The sequence below is a fragment of the Syngnathus leptorhynchus genome, chromosome 6 (assembly GCF_054491065.1).
Source record: "Syngnathus leptorhynchus isolate UIUO chromosome 6, UIUO_Slep, whole genome shotgun sequence".
Classification (NCBI taxonomy): domain Eukaryota; kingdom Metazoa; phylum Chordata; class Actinopteri; order Syngnathiformes; family Syngnathidae; genus Syngnathus; species Syngnathus leptorhynchus.
Genome location: NC_141200.1, coordinates 11,688,954 through 11,707,259, shown reverse-complemented (window position 1 = coordinate 11,707,259; position 18,306 = coordinate 11,688,954). Strand labels below are relative to the sequence as shown.

The following is an 18,306-nucleotide window of genomic DNA, read 5'->3' as shown; positions in this document are numbered from 1 at the left end:
CCTTGGTGAGGTGAGAACTTCATTTTAGTACATCATTTGTCAAAAAGCTGACATTAGACAACAAGTTTCCAGTATTATGATTAACACTTGTATTACATTGATTCATAAATAAATCAAACAATAAAGAAGTGGAATTTGTTTAAAAAAATAGGAAAAGACACAACTTAAAAGAAACATTTTCAACTTTGAATAGATGTTCAAAGTTAAACTAATGGCTACACACACAAATAGTTGTGCTCAAACTTGGTTCAGGTCGGTCGAGGTGGAGCAGGTCGAGGACCTCCCTTTTTGCTGCGAGAAAAAAAAAAAAAAGTTTAAAAAAAATCTAATGATCCAAATGTTCAGTATTTTTTTTCCCCCACCTTGCGTCCTGTCTCTTGACAGGAATAACCAGCTTAAACTCGGGTGGGAGCTCATCCTCAGTGTACTGTTTATCGGTGAAATATACCCTCCGAATACGACAATTTGCATGAATCTGAAAGAAAACAGATTATGACAGAACAGACATTGAGTTTTGTAGATGGGTTATTATATTATCCTTCTCGAGCATTTGGTGATCATTTTCCTCTGCTATCCTTACACACACATACCTGCACACGCTGCGTCTCTACATAACTGGTCCCATAGGCCCTCCTGGTGATGTCAACCAAGTTGAATTGAAACTGGTTCCAGCGGTCATCAACATTAATTGGCATTGTGCACATAAAGGAATTCACTTGCGTCTTGCTGTGGTGATTACTTGCCCGAAACCTCCGGCGTAAATTCTGATCGTCTAAGACCTGAAAGTGGAAAAGGAAATAGAGCAATAGATTATGGCTCACCCTGAATAGCAATAGTTAGTGTCTATAAGAACATGTTTCAGTGCCTGGACTTCAAAGCTGAAATATTTCCTGGTCTTCTTGACGATCATCACAAGAAACGGCATTTTAATGCCAAGTGTTTGCCTCGGGTCAGCGGGACATGTGATGTAGTTGGTACTGTAGAATCACAGGGAGGTAGTGGCACAGAAAAGTCAAAGGTCACAATCCTTTCGCAGTGGTTCACCTTTTCTGAAGATTTGAGCCGAACAATCAAACTCACCTGACATTTGAACCCTCCACCTCCAACACCAGAGAGTTGATGTCATTGTCTGTAACTCGTTTAATATGACCATTCTTCACCTGTAAAATACAAAATAAATGCAGTAGTATACAATCATGCGTCTCCACTAACTTGAGGAATGAAAATAGTTTAAATTATATATTTAGCAAAAGACGTTCATAACGCTCATTGACAAATAAAAGGTATTGCTGTTGGAAAAGCAGTGATAATAACCCACTTGTATATTTTACACAACTGCATTACAAGCTTTTTTTATTCTTCCCAAGAGTTAGGTTTAGTTTTGTTTTAGTTTTACCTTGCCTAAGATCAGGGGATGTCGTTTATATTTGTCAACTGTGGGTTTCTAGAGCAGTTTGAGACCTTTGTCATGAAGGGTTGTAGAAATAAAGTGGAACTACACTAGAATATAAATGGCACATAAATACTGGGAAATTGAGGATTTCATGGTTTGGAAGAGGTTTACTCATTTTATTCACTGCAATTACTGTAGAATAATTGTGTTGTGCAAATTGATTCATTCAAATATATAATCATGCAAGTTTTAAGATGTTTATATTTTATTTTAGTTTAGATTAAAAATTATGTTCACCTCATTGCTGCTATTTTTTTCTTCGTTAGTGTAGTATATTCTTAATAGGAGTACATTATATACGTGTGCTGTTAATAATAAATAACGGGTTATAATTCATATAAAATGTGCAAAAGGATCAAATCAACAGCGAATACACCACAATGAGATAACACAAGGCGTCATAAAACGTATTGCCGGCAGTATAGAAATACATATATGAAAATAACGAAACGTAAAAGCATACGGCTCACGGAGACGACGGGGTTCAAGTTCTCAGAGATCGATCTACCTTTATATCCCATATTTGAAGAGGTTTGCTGCCGATGCTGTATAATATAGACAGAAATCCACCTTGAAAAGTGCTTCTAAACATGTTGTGCGTGTTCGGTCCCATTCACCGGGACCCGATTGGGTCAAACATCCAGTAACACGTTTGTTGTTGTTGTTGTTGGTGTGTGGACTGTAAGCTCGGCATGTTTAGCAAAAGCATTCAATCAAAGGCACTCAAACACACGTAAAGAAAAAAAAAGCACACCTCATACCTTTCAGCCACACGCTTGCGCGTCTTGATGGCATAATCGTCATTGTGTTTCCTCAGTAGATCCATTTATCGTCGTAAAATTAATCGATTCTGACGAATGGTAACATGTTGAAAAGTTTTTTTTTTTACTTCCTAAAGCTCCGGTTTTCAAAGACGACCATTTAAAACACAACAACTAGCTTTGTTGAAATGTCATCCGATGAGTGAATAAATAAATAGAATGCAAATGAGAAATTGTTCATCTCATAGATACAAATATGATTTATGACAGCATGCTGTCGCAACTCCGATAAACGATAAGCCTCTATGGCGGTTACATTGGGGAGTATGGAGGAACGAAAGTGCCAAAATTAAATACATTCACCATGAAATTTCAAAATAAAATGCCATTCAAAAAAATTAAAGGTTTAATTCAATCAATATGTTATGAAATGTGGGGATGCTTCTTTTGTATCAGCAGGTAAATGTAATACATAGTAAGTTAACCCTAAAATGAGGGAAACTCAGAGTTATCCGTTCCAAAAAGAGAGGTAACTTAAACTCTGGGTCAGTTGCTGCGGTAATTTACGATGTGAACATAACCTGCTCGCTGGCACAGAGTTTCTACCTGTCTTTTCCCACAAAGAAAGTGGTTAATCATGTTCATTCAAAAGCCGGTCGACATCGAAGCCGTAATATGTAATATGTCGTGAGAGAATCTTCCGACCCAGATTAGACGTTTTATAATTTCTAGAAGGATCTCTTTTCGAATACTGCTTTTCTCTGAACAGTATAATTTATCTCAATAATGGCTGGTCGTGTAGTCAGTGGAACACTCACCTGTCTTATGGGCAGGCACCATGAGTTCGATTCCCACACGTCGGTGTGTGAATTTTTTTTAAAACCCTTTTCCGGCCATATATCTCCAACCTCACACACCGCGGACGAGCACACCAGAGCAAACTTTATGCATAGCACTACAGGTTTTGTTTTTTGGGTTGTTGTTTTTTTGCAAACGGCGTTTTCTTTATACTATCTCGGATGCATAGCATTACTTTTTTTCTGTCGGTTGAGCATAACTCGATTTATAAATGTTTTTCTTTTCTTTATTATGCATTTTATGGCTGGTGCGACTTGTCCCCCGCAGCCTCTTATAGTCCAGAAAATACGGTAATAATAGCACATTAAATATGGCTGTTGAACTGCAAACGGGGGCATCATTTATCACTCTTATAACGCACTCGGTGCTCAGTACCGTCTTAAACGGGGTTTAAACTCAAAATTTGTCACAGCCATCAATTCTGTTTCATTTGTTTAACTTCATGCGCTCCCTGACGGCGCTGTCTCTGGGGGGTGGTTCCAAGCGTTCTTGTTTAGCTGTCACTCGTGATTCCACGCCCCGCTCAGCTAGTATCACGCCCCCCACGCCAGATTCGGGTCAAAAGTGAAAGAGAAGAGATTTGAACCTGGAAAAAAAAAAAAGATCAGAATCTGAAAAAAAAAAAAAGTTGAACCTGCAAAAAAGAGATGTGAATCTGAAAATATAAACCAAGCAACTGAAAAAAAAACCTAAAAAATATAAAAGGTAAAACCTGAAAATAGTTTATTGATAAAAATTACCAAAGCTAAGCAAAACTATTTTCAAATACTTTTTTTAATAAAAGTTAAAACTATTTTCATTTGGAATATTTTTTTATTTTTCAAATTTCAAGCCCAACACATTTATTTTTAGTTTCAAGTTGTATATTTTTCTAGTACGAGTTTAATTATTTGAAGCACAAAACCTTTGTCCCCAATCTACCTCCTTAAGGAAGGATATAAGAGTGAAGGCGGGGGGCGTAGGCTAGTGTCTAATATCAATTCAGGACAAGTTGGTTGCGTTTCCTCACCATTAAAGCAGCAACAGCACCACAACCCAGCGTGGGCAGAGTGCAAAGGGCAACTGACTTTGCCACACGTCTTCACATTTTGCAAAGCCCCTGCACAGCGTTTACATTCGCACAACCAGGAACATGAAGTTCCGTGGAGAGGAAACGCTTTGCATTCTCTCAACTTTGTTCTATTTATGTCTTGCAGCAGGAAGTGATGGTGAGTGACATTACATAATTTGAAATGTATGTTGTTGCTTCCATACAGTACATGGAACTAAACTTCAGTATCTAAAAGCAAATTGTACTGATGCTGCTAATCTCGTGTCCAAAAGAACTTGCCACTTGTAGTTGTTTAAGATGATTGGGTTTTTTTTTCCTTCTCTTTGCTCATGCAGAAACTAGAAGGACTCCCTTTTGTTTTGTGCAGGGTTTTTATTGTTTCTGTGTAATGTGATCAGCACGACAAAATATGTACGATTGATTAACCTATGTGAGTTTTTTCCATTGCAATATTTTTGAAATCACCGTAATGACGTAATTGGAACACAAATGTAGGCAAACCTGCACACCAGTCACCTGTGTACTACTAACCTTACTTACGCAATAGGATTATTTTACTGGTTCTTTTATCACAAACAAGATATTTTAGGTTGCATTACCAGACATGTTTCGGCTTGTACTTCCACCTTCATCTTCATCAATATCTTGTTTGTGATAAAAGAACCAATAAAATAATTGACAAGTGAAAACAAAATGAACTTAGTACAACTATTACGCAACATGATGTTAACTGTCCAGCAATTCATCTGACATTGTCTAGCAATTTCTTTGCTAGTAACATGACCTGTAATTACCAGATTTGCCCAGTATTAGGAAGAAAAGAATAAAAGCCAGCAGTCAATAATATCAGATAAGTGTGTGTTGGCTGTTCATAATCACATAATTCTGATTCATCACTCTGACCTTGACAGCACCTGTCATTCACACGGAGCTTGGCAGCCTGAAAGGGCAGCATGTGAATGTAAAAGGGACGGAGACAGGGGTCAATACATACTTAGGTGTCCCATTTGCCAAGCCACCTGTAGGCCCTGGTCTGAGACTGGCTCCACCCCAGAAAGTGGAGCGATGGGAAGGTGTGAGAGATGCCAGCAGGCAGCCACCAATGTAAGCACGATTGTGCTCCAATTGTGTGATGCATTTGAGACAAATGTGTCGTTTATTACTTTTATTGTTACATTAATGTTCTTTCGTCAGCTGCATTCAACATAGACAGATCCTTCTTGATCTGTTGGAGATGATTGGTGGCATAGCACAAGAAATCCCGGATGTTTCAGAGGACTGCCTTTATCTCAACATTTATACTCCTGCAAACAGACCTCATGATGCAAAGCTCCCAGTAAGAAACAATGTTTGAACTCATACTCCACTTATGCCTCAACAGTTGTTCAATGTCTTATTTGTATGCAAGATTCAGGTTGAGTCATTACATTATCGTGCTTAACGGTCCATAAATGTTAAGTTCAACATAGGCCTGTTAAAAATGTGTTTTGGGCTCATTTATTTCTGACCAGGTCATGGCATGGATCCATGGAGGAGGGTTTACTCTGGGATCAGCTTCAGTGTATGACGGATCCGCCCTGGCTGCTTATCAGGATGTGGTTGTTGTGCTGATCCAATATCGCTTGGGAGTTTTGGGCTTTCTCAGGTAAATAATATGAATTGCATTCTTCAAAACAGCAAGTTCATGCAATAAAACCATCTGTCTTCTAAACCGCTCATCCTGGTCAGAATTGTAGGGAGGAGCCTATCCTGCCTGACTATGAGCAAGAGGCAGAGTATACAGTTATGCAACTAAATAGTTAATACTTAAATTTCTTATTGTTGTTATTGTAAAGTTGTACTGTTTTTTCGGTGGGGGCTTCAAGTCAACTCCAGATACAAAGAGTCAAGCATATCCAATTAATCAACCATTAAGATCATGTGTAGGCGGGGCAGATCAGATTACCTCCAAATCAATTTGGACTTTGACAAAGAGTTACGTTTGCTGTAAACACACCCAAGATATTAACTTGAATGAAGAAGCCAAGTGTCATTAAGTACAGATAAAGTTCGCACAGTATTAGGATAACCACACAAATATGACAGCTGGCTTTGAATGAAGTTCCAGTTAACCATCAGCACTCAAACATGTTCTGACAGCCAGCTTTAAGTCCACTTTTGGTCTTACAGATAAATCCTGCATGTTTTTTTTTTTTTTTTTTCATCGTAGGTAGTATTGGAGTCCCCTTTTGCTCCCTTTTTGTATACGTGTCTGCAAACGCAAGTGAATTCTAGTGTATACTGTCCTCTTTTTCAAATTCTTATTTTCTTAAAAGCTTGTTGAGCCTGTTACGTCTTTTGAAATGAGCTTTGTAGAAAGCCAAAGCTGCACTGAGATGTTGCCAGATCTGCTGACGTTTTTCATGTCATGCTTTGTTAAAAAAAAAAAAAAATGGTGATGGTGTCTCATCACAAATACTGTATGACCTTGGAGGTATTTGAAGCATATGTGAGCAACACTCATAACTTATAGTCATGTACCTCTTACATAGTACAGGAGACGAGCAGGTGTCTGGTAACTTTGGTCTTCTGGACCAGGTTGAAGCCCTCCGCTGGATCCAAAATCACATTCACAATTTTGGGGGAGATCCAGCATCCGTCACCATCTTTGGGGAGTCTGCTGGTGGAGTGAGCGTATCCCTGTTGGTGAGAATCAATCAGCTAATACATCACCCGTCTGAAATTCTTTATTCATGGTGACAGGGGATTTTGGGTTTATATACAGCTTCTATCACCATTATCCAAAGGACTGTTCCATCGAGCCATTGCTGAAAGTGGCACTGCTGCAATGGATATGTTGGTGATAAATGATCCTTTACCAGGAGCACAGGTTGATGAGAACTCTAAAATCTAAAAAGCTTGGTTTCGACGTAACATTTCAAACTGATCAGTTCTTGTTGTGCATCTTCAGGTTGCTGCAAATGCATCTGGATGTAGCATCGAAAGCACGCAGGCCATTGCTACCTGCATGAAAAACCTTGATGCGGATGTATTTTTGACTCTTGCACAGGTATGCGAAATTGATTTGGACTCATGAGCTATCATGCCAAAAGACTGATTTGTATCAAAATTAATGATAATGTGCCCAATTTTTGTAATTGCTGTTTATTATCTAAAAAAAATTTTTCAGGATCCAGCACTAAGAATTACCGTAACTACAGATGGACATTTCCTGACAAAGTCAGTAAATGAGCTATACAAGACGCATGAGATTCAAAATGTCCCTTTCATGACAGGTATTAATGATCATGAAGGGGGCTGGTTAATTCCTACTGTAAGTGTGACTAATATAGTATGTTTCTGCAGTCTGAGACTCATGAAAATCTCATCACTTCTTCCTTTTTTCCTAGTACCTAGCTCCGCCAAACTGGACTGAAGGACTAGACCGGGAGCAAGTTGTAAACGTAATGATGTTCCTCAACTCCAATGTAAGGCTTTTGATGCTTGCTATTCTTTACTTCACCATTCTGAATTTTTCTTAAAGAGGAAGTCAACCCCCAAATTTTCTTTACAATAATATGTTGTATGTGATCCCATTAGTCTAAACATTGCATTCTAATTAATGTTGTGTTTGAGGAATATGAGTTAAGCAACAAAATCTCAGGTTGAGGCCATTTTGCCACTTGCTGTCGACCAAAAATTACGTCACAGTTGCCAAGGCCTCAGGTCATAACCAATCACTGTTCAGCTTCAGAAAACTGCTGAGCCATACCAAAATGGCCACCGCCTGAGATGGATAAAAACAGGAGGATTTTGCCTGTTTATTTCATATTCCACAAACTAAACATGAATCAGAACTCTGTTTTGACTCGTTGGGCTGCATAGAACATATGACTACAGATAGAATTTTGCCGTTGCCCTCCCCTTTAAAGTGTCATTCATTTTCTTCAGCCCCAAACCTTCATCATGGATTTAATGGCAGAGGAATATATCGGAACTGGTGAAGATCGAGAGAAAAATCGAGATGGTTTTACCGAGTTCTTTGGGGATTTGTTGTTCACCATTCCTGCCATTAAGTCTTCAAATGCTCACAGAGGTACGTATTTGTATGCACAAACATTCCCATCGATTTGTCCGTGGCAACCTATTGTCGATTCTTCTATCTCTAGATGCCGGGGCACGTGTGTACTTGTATGAGTACCAGCATCCGCCTCATTTCATGAAGGCAAAAAGGCCAAACTTTGTACGGTGTGACCATGGAGACGAAATCTTTACCATTTTTGGATTCTGCTTTACAACAACCCATATCCGACTAAATGGTGGGACCTGGTTTGACACCTCATATACAATGTATACTTTGAGAGCAAAGTGTTTCACAAAAGCTCTCCATTTCAGATACATGCCTGGAGGACGAAGAGCAACTTAGTCGAACAATGATGGCCTACTGGGGCAACTTTGCTCGGACGGGGTAATTAACCAAAAGTCCTTCTTGTTTAATTCAGATCCAAACAGAATGAAACGACTACTAAGACAAGCTTGACTGTACTTTGTGCATCCATGTAGATCACCGAATGGTGATGGCCTTGCTCACTGGCCTCTCTATGAAAAAGAAGAAAAGTATCTGGAAATAAGGGCAAAGGAGCAGGTCATTTCCCAGCACCTGAAAAAGGATCGTTTTGTCTTTATGACTCAGACCATCCCAGAGAAGATTCGACAACATCAGGAGAAGATGGGGCACAATGAATTTTAGAAGGCTTTTTTCCCCTTTTTCTTTTTAACCTGTCTTCTTCAGATCACATATTCATTGACTGTAAATTTAATGTAGTGGTTCATTGCGACATACAGTAGTTGTTCAACTGATTTTGAGTGTCATGAGAACTATGAATGCGTTATGAGAACTACGCCCAGCTCATCAAATCAGAATGTTTTAATTACATCAATTAAACATTGTGTGACCATTGTTTATTCATATTATATATGATTAGGTGAAGACTATATGAAAATTTTGGACTTCAACAAGTGACTGGCAAAACCAAACGTGTACCGCTTTCTGAAGAATGAATGATGGTAATGGTGTAGTGTAAAGTACTAAAGGTGCAGTCGGTCCACTCTAATCACATCATGCCAAAATATAATTATAGTACCACATACGTAAATCACCGTATAAAATATTGCAAATGTCTTGGTTGTAAACTCAAAAGAAACCCACAAAAACTTACAGTTAAAGAAAACGACTCAGTTTAATTCGTACAATTTAAGAGTTGGAAATGACTCCAAATGATCCCCGCAGGTGAGTACAAAGCAACACTAAGGTAAACCAATTAAATAGCCTGGTACAAATGGTTTGCAGATAGGAAAATTTATTGAACCATATATTTAGGTTCAGATGAACAAGACAAAAGCTCATATTTTTATTTTTGCAAATGTTAGTATAGCTGCAGTCTACTACAAATATGCTGCCCAGTGTGCCCTTTCTTTAAATATGAGTTACTATACTGCCCAGAAAAGTGCACTTGTAGAAGAAAAGCTACTGGGCAAAGCCATCAAGCCATAACATAACATGACATACATATAATATACACAATACTTGGTAAATGGGTTTGGGTTCTACAATGCCCTGTAAGACCAGGGATACCTAATTCCTGTACTCAAGAGACCCCATCCAGCCTGTTGTAAGTATGGGCCTTCTCTAACACCCCTGATTCAAATGATCAAAAGCCTAATGATGATCCTGATCACTTGAATCGGGTGTGTTGGAGTAGGGATACGTCAAAAATAGGCTGAATTAGGGGCCTCTCGGAGACCGGATCTGGGTACACCTGAGCTACACGGTGTTGTGAAATAAACTTAAAAAAAGGAAAAGATGGGGATGGGATAACAAGGTGAGGCAAACATTTAAAGTACAAATATGATGATACATACACCGGATGTTGCAATAATAATCTCATACAGTGAATGAATCCAGTGAATGTATAGCTTATACTTTTCCAATAAATGTTTTCAATTGACATTTTCAAGTAAGGCGTGCTTAAATAAGTTTTAAGAGCCCAAGCATATCGCTAAAAAGATGATCACTAAAGCTCAAAAAGCACAAATTAAACAATAATCTGAGCTACACTGTTTGATAAGAGAGCAATTTATTTGCAATCTATTTGGCAAAGACGCCCCTGTTGTGAGAGCCACATTATTCCAACTGGGCGAGCTTTAAAACGGATTTAACCTAACTAGCTTTAACAACAAATAGCTAAAAGGGCGTCCAGTGATTCACAATTTCATGACAAAAAATACCTGAGAAGCTGTATATTTAATATCATGTAATTCATCAATTAAATTGAAAGGCATACTTGTTACTAAAAATAGATTGCTGCAAAGCCAAATAAAATGCAGCACGTTGTTGAACAAAACATAACGGGCACTGAATGGAAATGCGTTTTACGCCATTATTTCTTCAAACACTACTAAGTACAGACATGATTTTAGAATCAGAGGCACATAAAGATTGAGCCATAAGTGGTAAGCGATATCGTACCTCTGTTTCACCTGGAGGATGTAAATAAATAAATAAATAGATATAGAAACACACTTGTGACCCGTTGTTTTTTTTTTTTGTGGCACTGGAGCAACATGACTCGAGATGGGTCAAAGTGATAAAACTGCCCTTATTAGACAGTGAAAGAAAGGTTTTGAGAAAGAGAGGCTGGAAAAGAACATGCCACAAACCAACATGTACCGCTGTGGGGATGAGAGCGAGGTATAATGTACTGTGTAGTGTTATTTTTATTGTAATTATTCTTATGATTTATTGTATTGCCAGGAAAGGACTTAAAGCTTGGGGCCTCATGACGTCCAAGACTGCATGTTGCGCAGCATGGCCTCGAATCGCTCCAAGTTTGGCGCATGTGCGTGGGCCAGGTGGTCCGTCAGGCGAATGTAGAGACTGAAAGACTTTAACTCCAGCCAGATGAAGCCAAAACGATCTTGATCAAACAGCACAAATAGCCCTGGTGTGCGCTCTGGACTTGTGAAGCCATGCCCGGCAATCAGACCCGTCCCATAGAAGCTGATGGATGCACACAAATTCTTCAGTCAATATCTGAGACGGAGTAAACCCTCCACAATATTGACACTATTTAGATTGTGATCCACATTGCAATTTTTTCATGATGTAGAATTAATTGCTTGAAAATGTCTCATTGAAGTTTACAAAGGTCTTCTGGTTTTTCACAGTTTCAATTTCAACCACAAAAAAACAACAACAATTTACAGCCGGCATGCCTTGTTTCATTTTCATAAACAATATCACGATTCGGTCAGATTCAGAATATTTAATCATCCCAAAAGTTAAAATCATTCGTCAGCCTATTTGCTATACAATTATAAAGCAGATGCTAGCTTGTCCTACTAGTAAAGAGTCACTATATACTCGGCGCTTTCAAAGAACGTGCTGGCTGTGAAATTGGCGGCATGGGAATTTAAATTAGAGGTCAAAACAGTATTGCTCATGATCACTTTTCAAAAAAATGCGTATACGATATACATTTGAGATGTTCTTACCATTTTCTGCAAGTGCGTGGGTACACTTCATTGCGAGCCATGACTCCGAGGGGCAGCACGAAGGGTTGGCTCTCAGATGAAGCGGTGTCCTCAGTTGGACCCGGCTGGCAGCCGTCAGAAGTGACGCCATGATTGGCCTCTGCCACGTTTGCTGCGGCAGCATCACCGCAAGCGCCTTCTGTCTCTTCCCTCACCTGCCTCTGTACTTGTTCATGCACTCCCATTACGAGACGTGACAGCTCCTCAAGATTGCGCTGATGTTCCAAGTCTGGAAGGACAAGCGGCTGATCCAGGTCAATATCCAAAGTCAGTTGCCCAGCGGGAACGTTTGGGTCTCCCTGCGCATATCATATAAAATTCACAGTCTACACATTTCTATTTAAATTCGGAGACCTTCTTGACATCTGATGAAAATAGCATGCTGTAAATATTGATAACTACGCATTATTGTATTTCCTATTCATTTCTTGATCTGAAACCCAAATGTTTTCACAAATACACAAAAACGCCTTCTTTGCTTCAAAAGTGGGCATGCTGAATGCCATCACAAAACACGCCTAAAAATCTACGTTGTTTTGCAGGTGAATTGTTATTTCTCAATTTTAAGTACAACATCTAAAATATAAGTGCCAATGTTTGAGTCATTCCTGAATCCCTTTGACTGTAGGGGCCCTATTTAGTCTAACTAGTTTTATTTCTTTTGGTATTTTGCTAGACCTTGACAAAGGGCAACGAGGGAGATTGTGTCTTTGTGCATCGTTGCTGGATGGAAGTCGACGTTTCCCAGCCAATTCGCGCCGTGTGCCTCATTGGCATTAAAATCAGGGCTGTCAAAATGCAAACTCGAGTCTGCCGTGCCTGATGTCGTGGAAACAAAACAATCACCCAATCATGCTCTGTTGTCTTATGATCGCAACTGAGACTGGCATCCGTTAAACATTTTCATATTCTGGTCCTTTTGTCGAAGTATAGGTTGCATGAAAATGTGAGAGTCTGCACATACTGCTGCCAGCACACGTAGCATTAGCAGTTTAGCTGCTACTGACCGGGAGTGCCAACGTAGCAATCAGTCGTGTCATCTTTTGATGATGCACATTTGCAAGTTGCAGTGATGTTAACACTATATGAAACATCTTACAATCTGTTCAATTTGTTCATTTGGGATCTTGCATACCTGCTAAAACACTTCAGACAGGAAACTTATATTGTGTTGTTTTAAATTCTACATTTGTAAAAAAATATTTCTCCATGTTCACCTTTTTCATTATGTTTGAAAAAAATACTCCATGTGTTAAAAGTTGAACTATTATGTAGTTTATTTAATTTGCAGTTCAGATGCTCAAAACTGGTAATGTGGGTGTATGAACTGGCCTAGAGGGCATTTTGTTAATAATTGACAACACAGGTGGTGTGTGACAGTGGCAAAAGCCCTGTGTTGTCTTTGTGTTCCAAAACACGTCAGAGTAAAGCAAAAACGAAATAATTAAAGGCAAAAAAAAAACAACAGCCTGATGTCTGAGATACTGTAGGAGGGCTGTGACTTACGGTAAGTTTGGTGGCCCTTGCCGAGGTCTTGTGAAAGCTGAGCATGACAATCTCCAAACCGTGACTGCCATAGGTGCCTTTAAAAAGGCCTGGCCGAATCAAGTCAGAGGGCATTGGGGGAGGCAAGTAGATCCGTCGGTATGTTAGGCAGTTGCTGACAAGAGAAAATAATGGGAGATTGTTGACCAATTATTCAATGATTTACTTCTTCTTGGACTTTAATCAGGTAAAAATGTCCAAGTCAAATTTAGAACCACACATGATCAGTATTTTTGTAAATGCAGTACTAGTCCAATACAAATTCAGTTGGCCCAAATTTTCAAATTAAGAAATGTAGCCATTAGTGAAAAGGATGGTTTTCACTGTCAATTTGACTTTTCAAAGTCGAAACGGACATTATCATATTTATTTATAACCTAATGTAGAATGTTTGAATGATTTTAAAATCCATACAGCAATATTAGAATTTCAAGTGCAAAAAAAAATAAAAATCACGAGTCACAAAGTATGTGAAGTAAAAACCTGTGCATGCAAATGTTGCATACTCATATTGGCTGGTGTAAATGAACTTCATCAAGATGAGCTCCTGCATATGCTCATGGAAGATTTCTTCTAGCGTCCGGCCCCATTCGTCCTCCAGCCATGTCCGGAACTCCTACACAAACATCCACAGACCACCTGAATGCTGAATTGTTTTGACTTGAAGTAAATAAAACCACTACAAGAAAAAAAAAATCATAAACCAGAGGAAATACAGTAACTTTTTTATTTGACCTACTTCCTGTCTACCTCCCGGCATGCGGTGATGATCCGTCTGGTTACATTTTGTTGAGAATTCATCCTTCCTGACAGTCTACAAATAAAACCATAATAGCAAAATTAAATACTTATCACATTGACATTTAAGAATCTAATTTATTCCATGTTCTGGTTTCTCTGAGTTTGTGTGTGATTGCTCACCTGGATGTCTCCTTTGTGGGGACCTTTGTGTCCATACATACACTCCACAGTGGCCTTATTGCTCTCCCGCATGTGGATACGAAAAAGAGGTCGTTTTCTCATGGGATCCTCCACACGAGGGTCGTGTGGTGGTAAATACATCCAGCCGATGATGAACAGCCCATCGACCTTGGAATTGTCAAACATCTGTCTCTTAATATTGCATTTCCGAAAGATTTCCATCTCAGAGTCATACTTACCACAACATTAAGTAACCCCCCGTAAGGGCCTATGTCAGGTTGCCATAATCCCAAAATGTGCCTGTATGGATGAAGCACTGCAACACAAGAACACAATGCACCGTAATCAGTACTCCAAATAGTGCTGTGCACATACTTTACGTGAGGGCACACTGCACATATTTTTTTCTTTCCCAGTCTCAGTTAGTACAGCGTTCAATTTGTTGGAAACCTCAAAGGAATATGCAATATTGTTCAAGATAACACGATACATCTACGTCTCTATTTCGGGCACTAAAAGCATTTGCAATTCACACAGAAAGCAGAAAACTTTCAATCGAAATGACACCAAAAGTAGCACCCCCAACAAAGGCCGGCGTGCTGTAGGCAATAAATCAGGGCCCATGTACATACGGTGTGTGTACACGTCCTTATAGTCCATATGCTCGTAGTCCGGAAGGAGCTTCACAAAGCGCCCAGACTTCACTCGTGGGTTAACACCTAGACAGTCACAACACATGCCATGTAGAGGAGCCACACATCCAGGTGAGCTCTGATCAACGAGGCACTCAAGTGAATGTGTGCGCAATGTGCCAGAAAATTGAACCAATATACCCAAATAGAAAGGACCGAGGCTTTTGCCAGGAAGAATTTCTACTCACTAAAGTACTTCATGGAAGAAACATCATACTTAGGGATGCAAAAAAGCCAATGTTAAAGGACCCACTGGAGAGAGAATTAAAATGATGACTTAAAATGAGCCAATATGCTACATTTCATAAGAGTAAGTATTGCAAATCAAATTTCAGTAATAACGTATTAGTAATAACATATTTATAGTTTCGCTTTTAAAACAGTTCCACTCACGTTTCACATAGAGGTCTCGGCTAGAAACTCCGCCCACTTCTGTCTTTCTCAGATCCTCCTTCATGTGGAATTCTGCAGAAAAAAAACATATACAGTATGAAAAATATAATATAATTAATATATTAATATAATATAATATAATTATATTATATATATTGGCAGTGATATTAAAAGCAATAGCTTAATCAAGTGGTGTGGAAGACGAGCGAAATTTCATGGTAGCTACCTGGAGACGTGACCCAAAGAGACATGAGGGGAATCAAGCACCTTCTGAAGCCGTGCAATCACAAATGTATAATATGTATTCAAATTGGACAATATTACACAATGATGACAATTTTGAATCTGCATGAATAAGAAGGCTGTCTCTTTGTGAGAGGTCAGTTTGGAAAAGGTCTCTTCTTTTCCGCTGTGGCTCAGTAAAGGTCCATTAAGACATAACCTGGATGAGTGTTTCAATTTCTACAAGTGTAATAGACAGCGCCTTAAGACTTTTGGTCATTTTGTGTATTTTGCTACAGTACAAGGGGCTTCACTGTATCTTAGATCTACAGCTTGGATTTTAGAGTGAGTCTAAGGTCAATACATTCCTTTTTGTAATTCTGAATCACAAGACAACTGCTCAACGGGTGGCAGCAAATTTCATTTTAGCTGGTGCAAGTCAAGTCAAGTATTGCTGTCTTTTTAAGCCACGCAGTGTCAAATTTGAATTTTCAAGTTTTCCTCCAGCAACGGTACACAGCTGTTAGGCAACACGATTGTATTATAAATATATAAAGACTGTCGGCTTGCTATATTTTGCATCTAAGCCTGTGGTTCCAAACTTGTAGTGTGCTATCCTTTAATCTATCTTAATATACTCTGTGCACTCAGCACTTTCCGATCGCTGTAAGGTGGCATGTTAGCTTCGGGTCAGCATGTAAACGCCTTGTAACAGCATTGCATGCATATTCAATTCAAAACTCAGTTGACAGCCGGTGTTGGCTTTCGGAGCGAGTTCCTCCATTTTAAAATGGAACTTTGAATGCCATCTCCACCTTGAAACGCACTATTGATGATACTGTCCCTAACACACAACTCAGAGTTATCACACATTTAATAAGTCAACTGGGTGGGTCTTCAAGTAACTTGCTGTTTGCAGTGAGAGCGGAAACTGTTATGCCATTTGACCTTTCCATAGGAACTGCTTCATGAGTTACTGTGGTTAGGTCCTAAAAATTGTTTCCAACTGATAATGTATCTTTGTTTATCTATCCATACCAGCAATGATTAGATGGATAGAGATCTAAATAACATCTGTTTCCTTCCACAAAACAGAATATCTAAGATTTTGTTCAACTAAACAGGACCAAATTTGAAATTGATTATTTGTGTGTACATTTTTTAAAGTGAGATTGAGTGATATTCATCTCGCGTAAAAATGTGCGCCTTGCTTCAATAAAAGGTTGGGAAACACGGATCTAAGCAAAACCGGAGGACCTTCTATATCCTACTGCAGTGGGATTGCCGAGCTGAGGAGGGCCTGTAAACAAAAGTCAGCCGGTTGACATTTGCTTTGACAGCTAGCTGCTTGTCGGCCATTCTCGTACCAGATCAATATATATTTACGCTGCACCGGGCTCATCTAACTTATCGCACGGTGCAATGTCACGTCGTGTGACGTTTACGCAATGGAACAACAATTGGTTAGCAGCAGGCCCTTTCCATGATCACAACGCTCGCTGCCGTCTTTATACCTTCCATGCACCGCCTTCTCCAGATGGTTTCTGTGTTGAGGATTTGTCTAAATGTCTTGCAGACTAGGGCGACGTTGGGTAACGCGGGTCCGGGAAGCAAGGAGAAGATTTCCACTAAAAGCTCCGGCGGTAGTTCCGACAAGGCCTGCGGGTGCGGGTGTTCCGTGCCGTCTCCTCCACCGCGGTGCGCCCGGCTCGGCCCTGTAGTGTTGACGCCGCTTTCTATTCTCCCGCAGCCGGCGTCGCCGCGCCTCTGGCCCACGATGCGCTCCTCTTCCTCCTCGTCCATGTCCGAATCGCTCGCCTGATCTTGCTGATTTTGCCGCGGTCGCCTCCGGCACCTCCGCGACTGCCCCACTCCGCAGAGCCTGGCACAAACAGCCATCCGTGGTCAGCAGGCAGGCGACATTACATCACTCGATTCCACTCGTGTTTCCGCTGCAGTGTTGCTCGAGCTCGTCCTCTAATGTGACGTGAACGTGGGACACCGCTGGAGAGAGTGGAGCAAGTGGAAGGAAGGAGAGACATCTCGCGTCAGCTGCTGTTGAGGGTTTACAAAATCCGCAAGATTATTGTCGTTTTTTTTAACTATATAATAATCATATAAGATTGTAAATATGCATATTTGATCAACCAAATGTATTGGATTCTTTTTTACTTCATGTTTGCCTGTTGCTAGGCAGAGTTCATTGGGCTCAACAATCCCTGCCCCATAAGGCAGTAATTTTTGGCCACCAAAAAAAAAAGTGTCTTTTGTGTCAACTATCCGGAAGCAATGCATGATGAAAAGTACAAATATCTTAACAGATAACAAGTGGTAAAAGTTAAAGTTGCAGAATATGCAAAAAAAGTATGACATGACCGAAACAAGGACTGCGCTGCTCCGAGATCTGTCAGAAATCTGTGGTGCCCTGTTAAGCCCCCCAGCAAATTATTTCATGATATAAAATATATTTCTGAAATATATTGTCATTCCCCCCTAAATATCAGTCATATGATATGCACTAGGAGAGGGAAAAAACATCCTGGAGCAGTGCCAGAGCCTAAATAGACTTAAGTATTATAAATAATATTCCCACAATAGATGAAGTTTAAAGTAAGTGATTAGTTTACGACTTCCTAACCTACTTTGCGAGTGTAAATAAATGAAGGATTGTGAAAAATATCGAGCCAGCCAGGAGTCGAACCTAGAATCTTCTGATCCGTAGTCAGACGCGTTATCCATTGCGCCACTGGCCCGTTAGGTTAAACCGGTTGACGTTGTGTTTTTATACTATTGACAACCGCGTAGAAAATTATGATTGACAATTAAGAATGTTTCTTT

At 39.7% G+C, this 18,306-nt stretch overlaps 3 protein-coding genes and 1 non-coding gene across 6 annotated transcripts; 1 reads left to right on the top strand and 3 right to left on the bottom strand.

The window, feature by feature from the left end:
• Positions 1 to 6: 6 nt before the first annotated feature.
• Positions 7 to 2,524, bottom strand: LOC147055973 (cilia- and flagella-associated protein 20-like). 3 transcript variants are annotated; one of them, XM_085913877.1, is made up of 7 exons: positions 1,962 to 2,162; positions 1,081 to 1,160; positions 866 to 977; positions 721 to 779; positions 591 to 633; positions 363 to 475; positions 7 to 291 (listed from the first exon to the last, which is right to left on the bottom strand). In XM_085913877.1, the coding sequence occupies exons 1-7, from the start codon at positions 2,064 to 2,066 to the stop codon at positions 249 to 251; spliced, it is 555 nt and encodes a 184-aa protein (XP_085770003.1). In that variant the 5' UTR covers positions 2,067 to 2,162; the 3' UTR covers positions 7 to 248. The 3 variants fall into 3 exon arrangements, with proteins under 3 accessions (XP_085770003.1, XP_085770002.1, XP_085770001.1); XM_085913876.1 differs by lacking the exon at positions 1,962 to 2,162 and adding an exon at positions 2,208 to 2,524 and having other exon boundaries at positions 591 to 779; XM_085913875.1 differs by having other exon boundaries at positions 591 to 779; positions 1,962 to 2,154.
• Positions 2,525 to 4,113: 1,589 nt separating this feature from the next.
• Positions 4,114 to 9,062, top strand: ces2b (carboxylesterase 2b). Its single transcript, XM_085914782.1, has 13 exons — positions 4,114 to 4,280; positions 5,035 to 5,227; positions 5,318 to 5,459; positions 5,635 to 5,768; positions 6,655 to 6,808; positions 6,888 to 6,992; positions 7,074 to 7,172; positions 7,293 to 7,436; positions 7,513 to 7,590; positions 8,054 to 8,198; positions 8,272 to 8,421; positions 8,498 to 8,570; positions 8,666 to 9,062. The coding sequence occupies exons 1-13, from the start codon at positions 4,205 to 4,207 to the stop codon at positions 8,850 to 8,852; spliced, it is 1,680 nt and encodes a 559-aa protein (XP_085770908.1). The 5' UTR covers positions 4,114 to 4,204; the 3' UTR covers positions 8,853 to 9,062.
• A 255-nt stretch (positions 9,063 to 9,317) lies between these two features.
• Positions 9,318 to 17,486, bottom strand: fbxo31 (F-box protein 31). Its single transcript, XM_085914783.1, has 9 exons — positions 16,983 to 17,486; positions 15,247 to 15,318; positions 14,401 to 14,477; positions 14,162 to 14,329; positions 13,980 to 14,054; positions 13,747 to 13,856; positions 13,202 to 13,355; positions 11,657 to 11,994; positions 9,318 to 11,162 (listed from the first exon to the last, which is right to left on the bottom strand). Exons 1-9 carry the CDS (start codon positions 17,365 to 17,367, stop codon positions 10,940 to 10,942), a joined length of 1,602 nt encoding a protein of 533 aa, XP_085770909.1. The 5' UTR covers positions 17,368 to 17,486; the 3' UTR covers positions 9,318 to 10,939.
• Positions 17,487 to 18,148: 662 nt separating this feature from the next.
• trnar-acg (transfer RNA arginine (anticodon ACG)) lies at positions 18,149 to 18,221 on the bottom strand. The gene has a single exon. It is a non-coding gene; the product is annotated as a tRNA-Arg (tRNA).
• Positions 18,222 to 18,306: the final 85 nt, after the last annotated feature.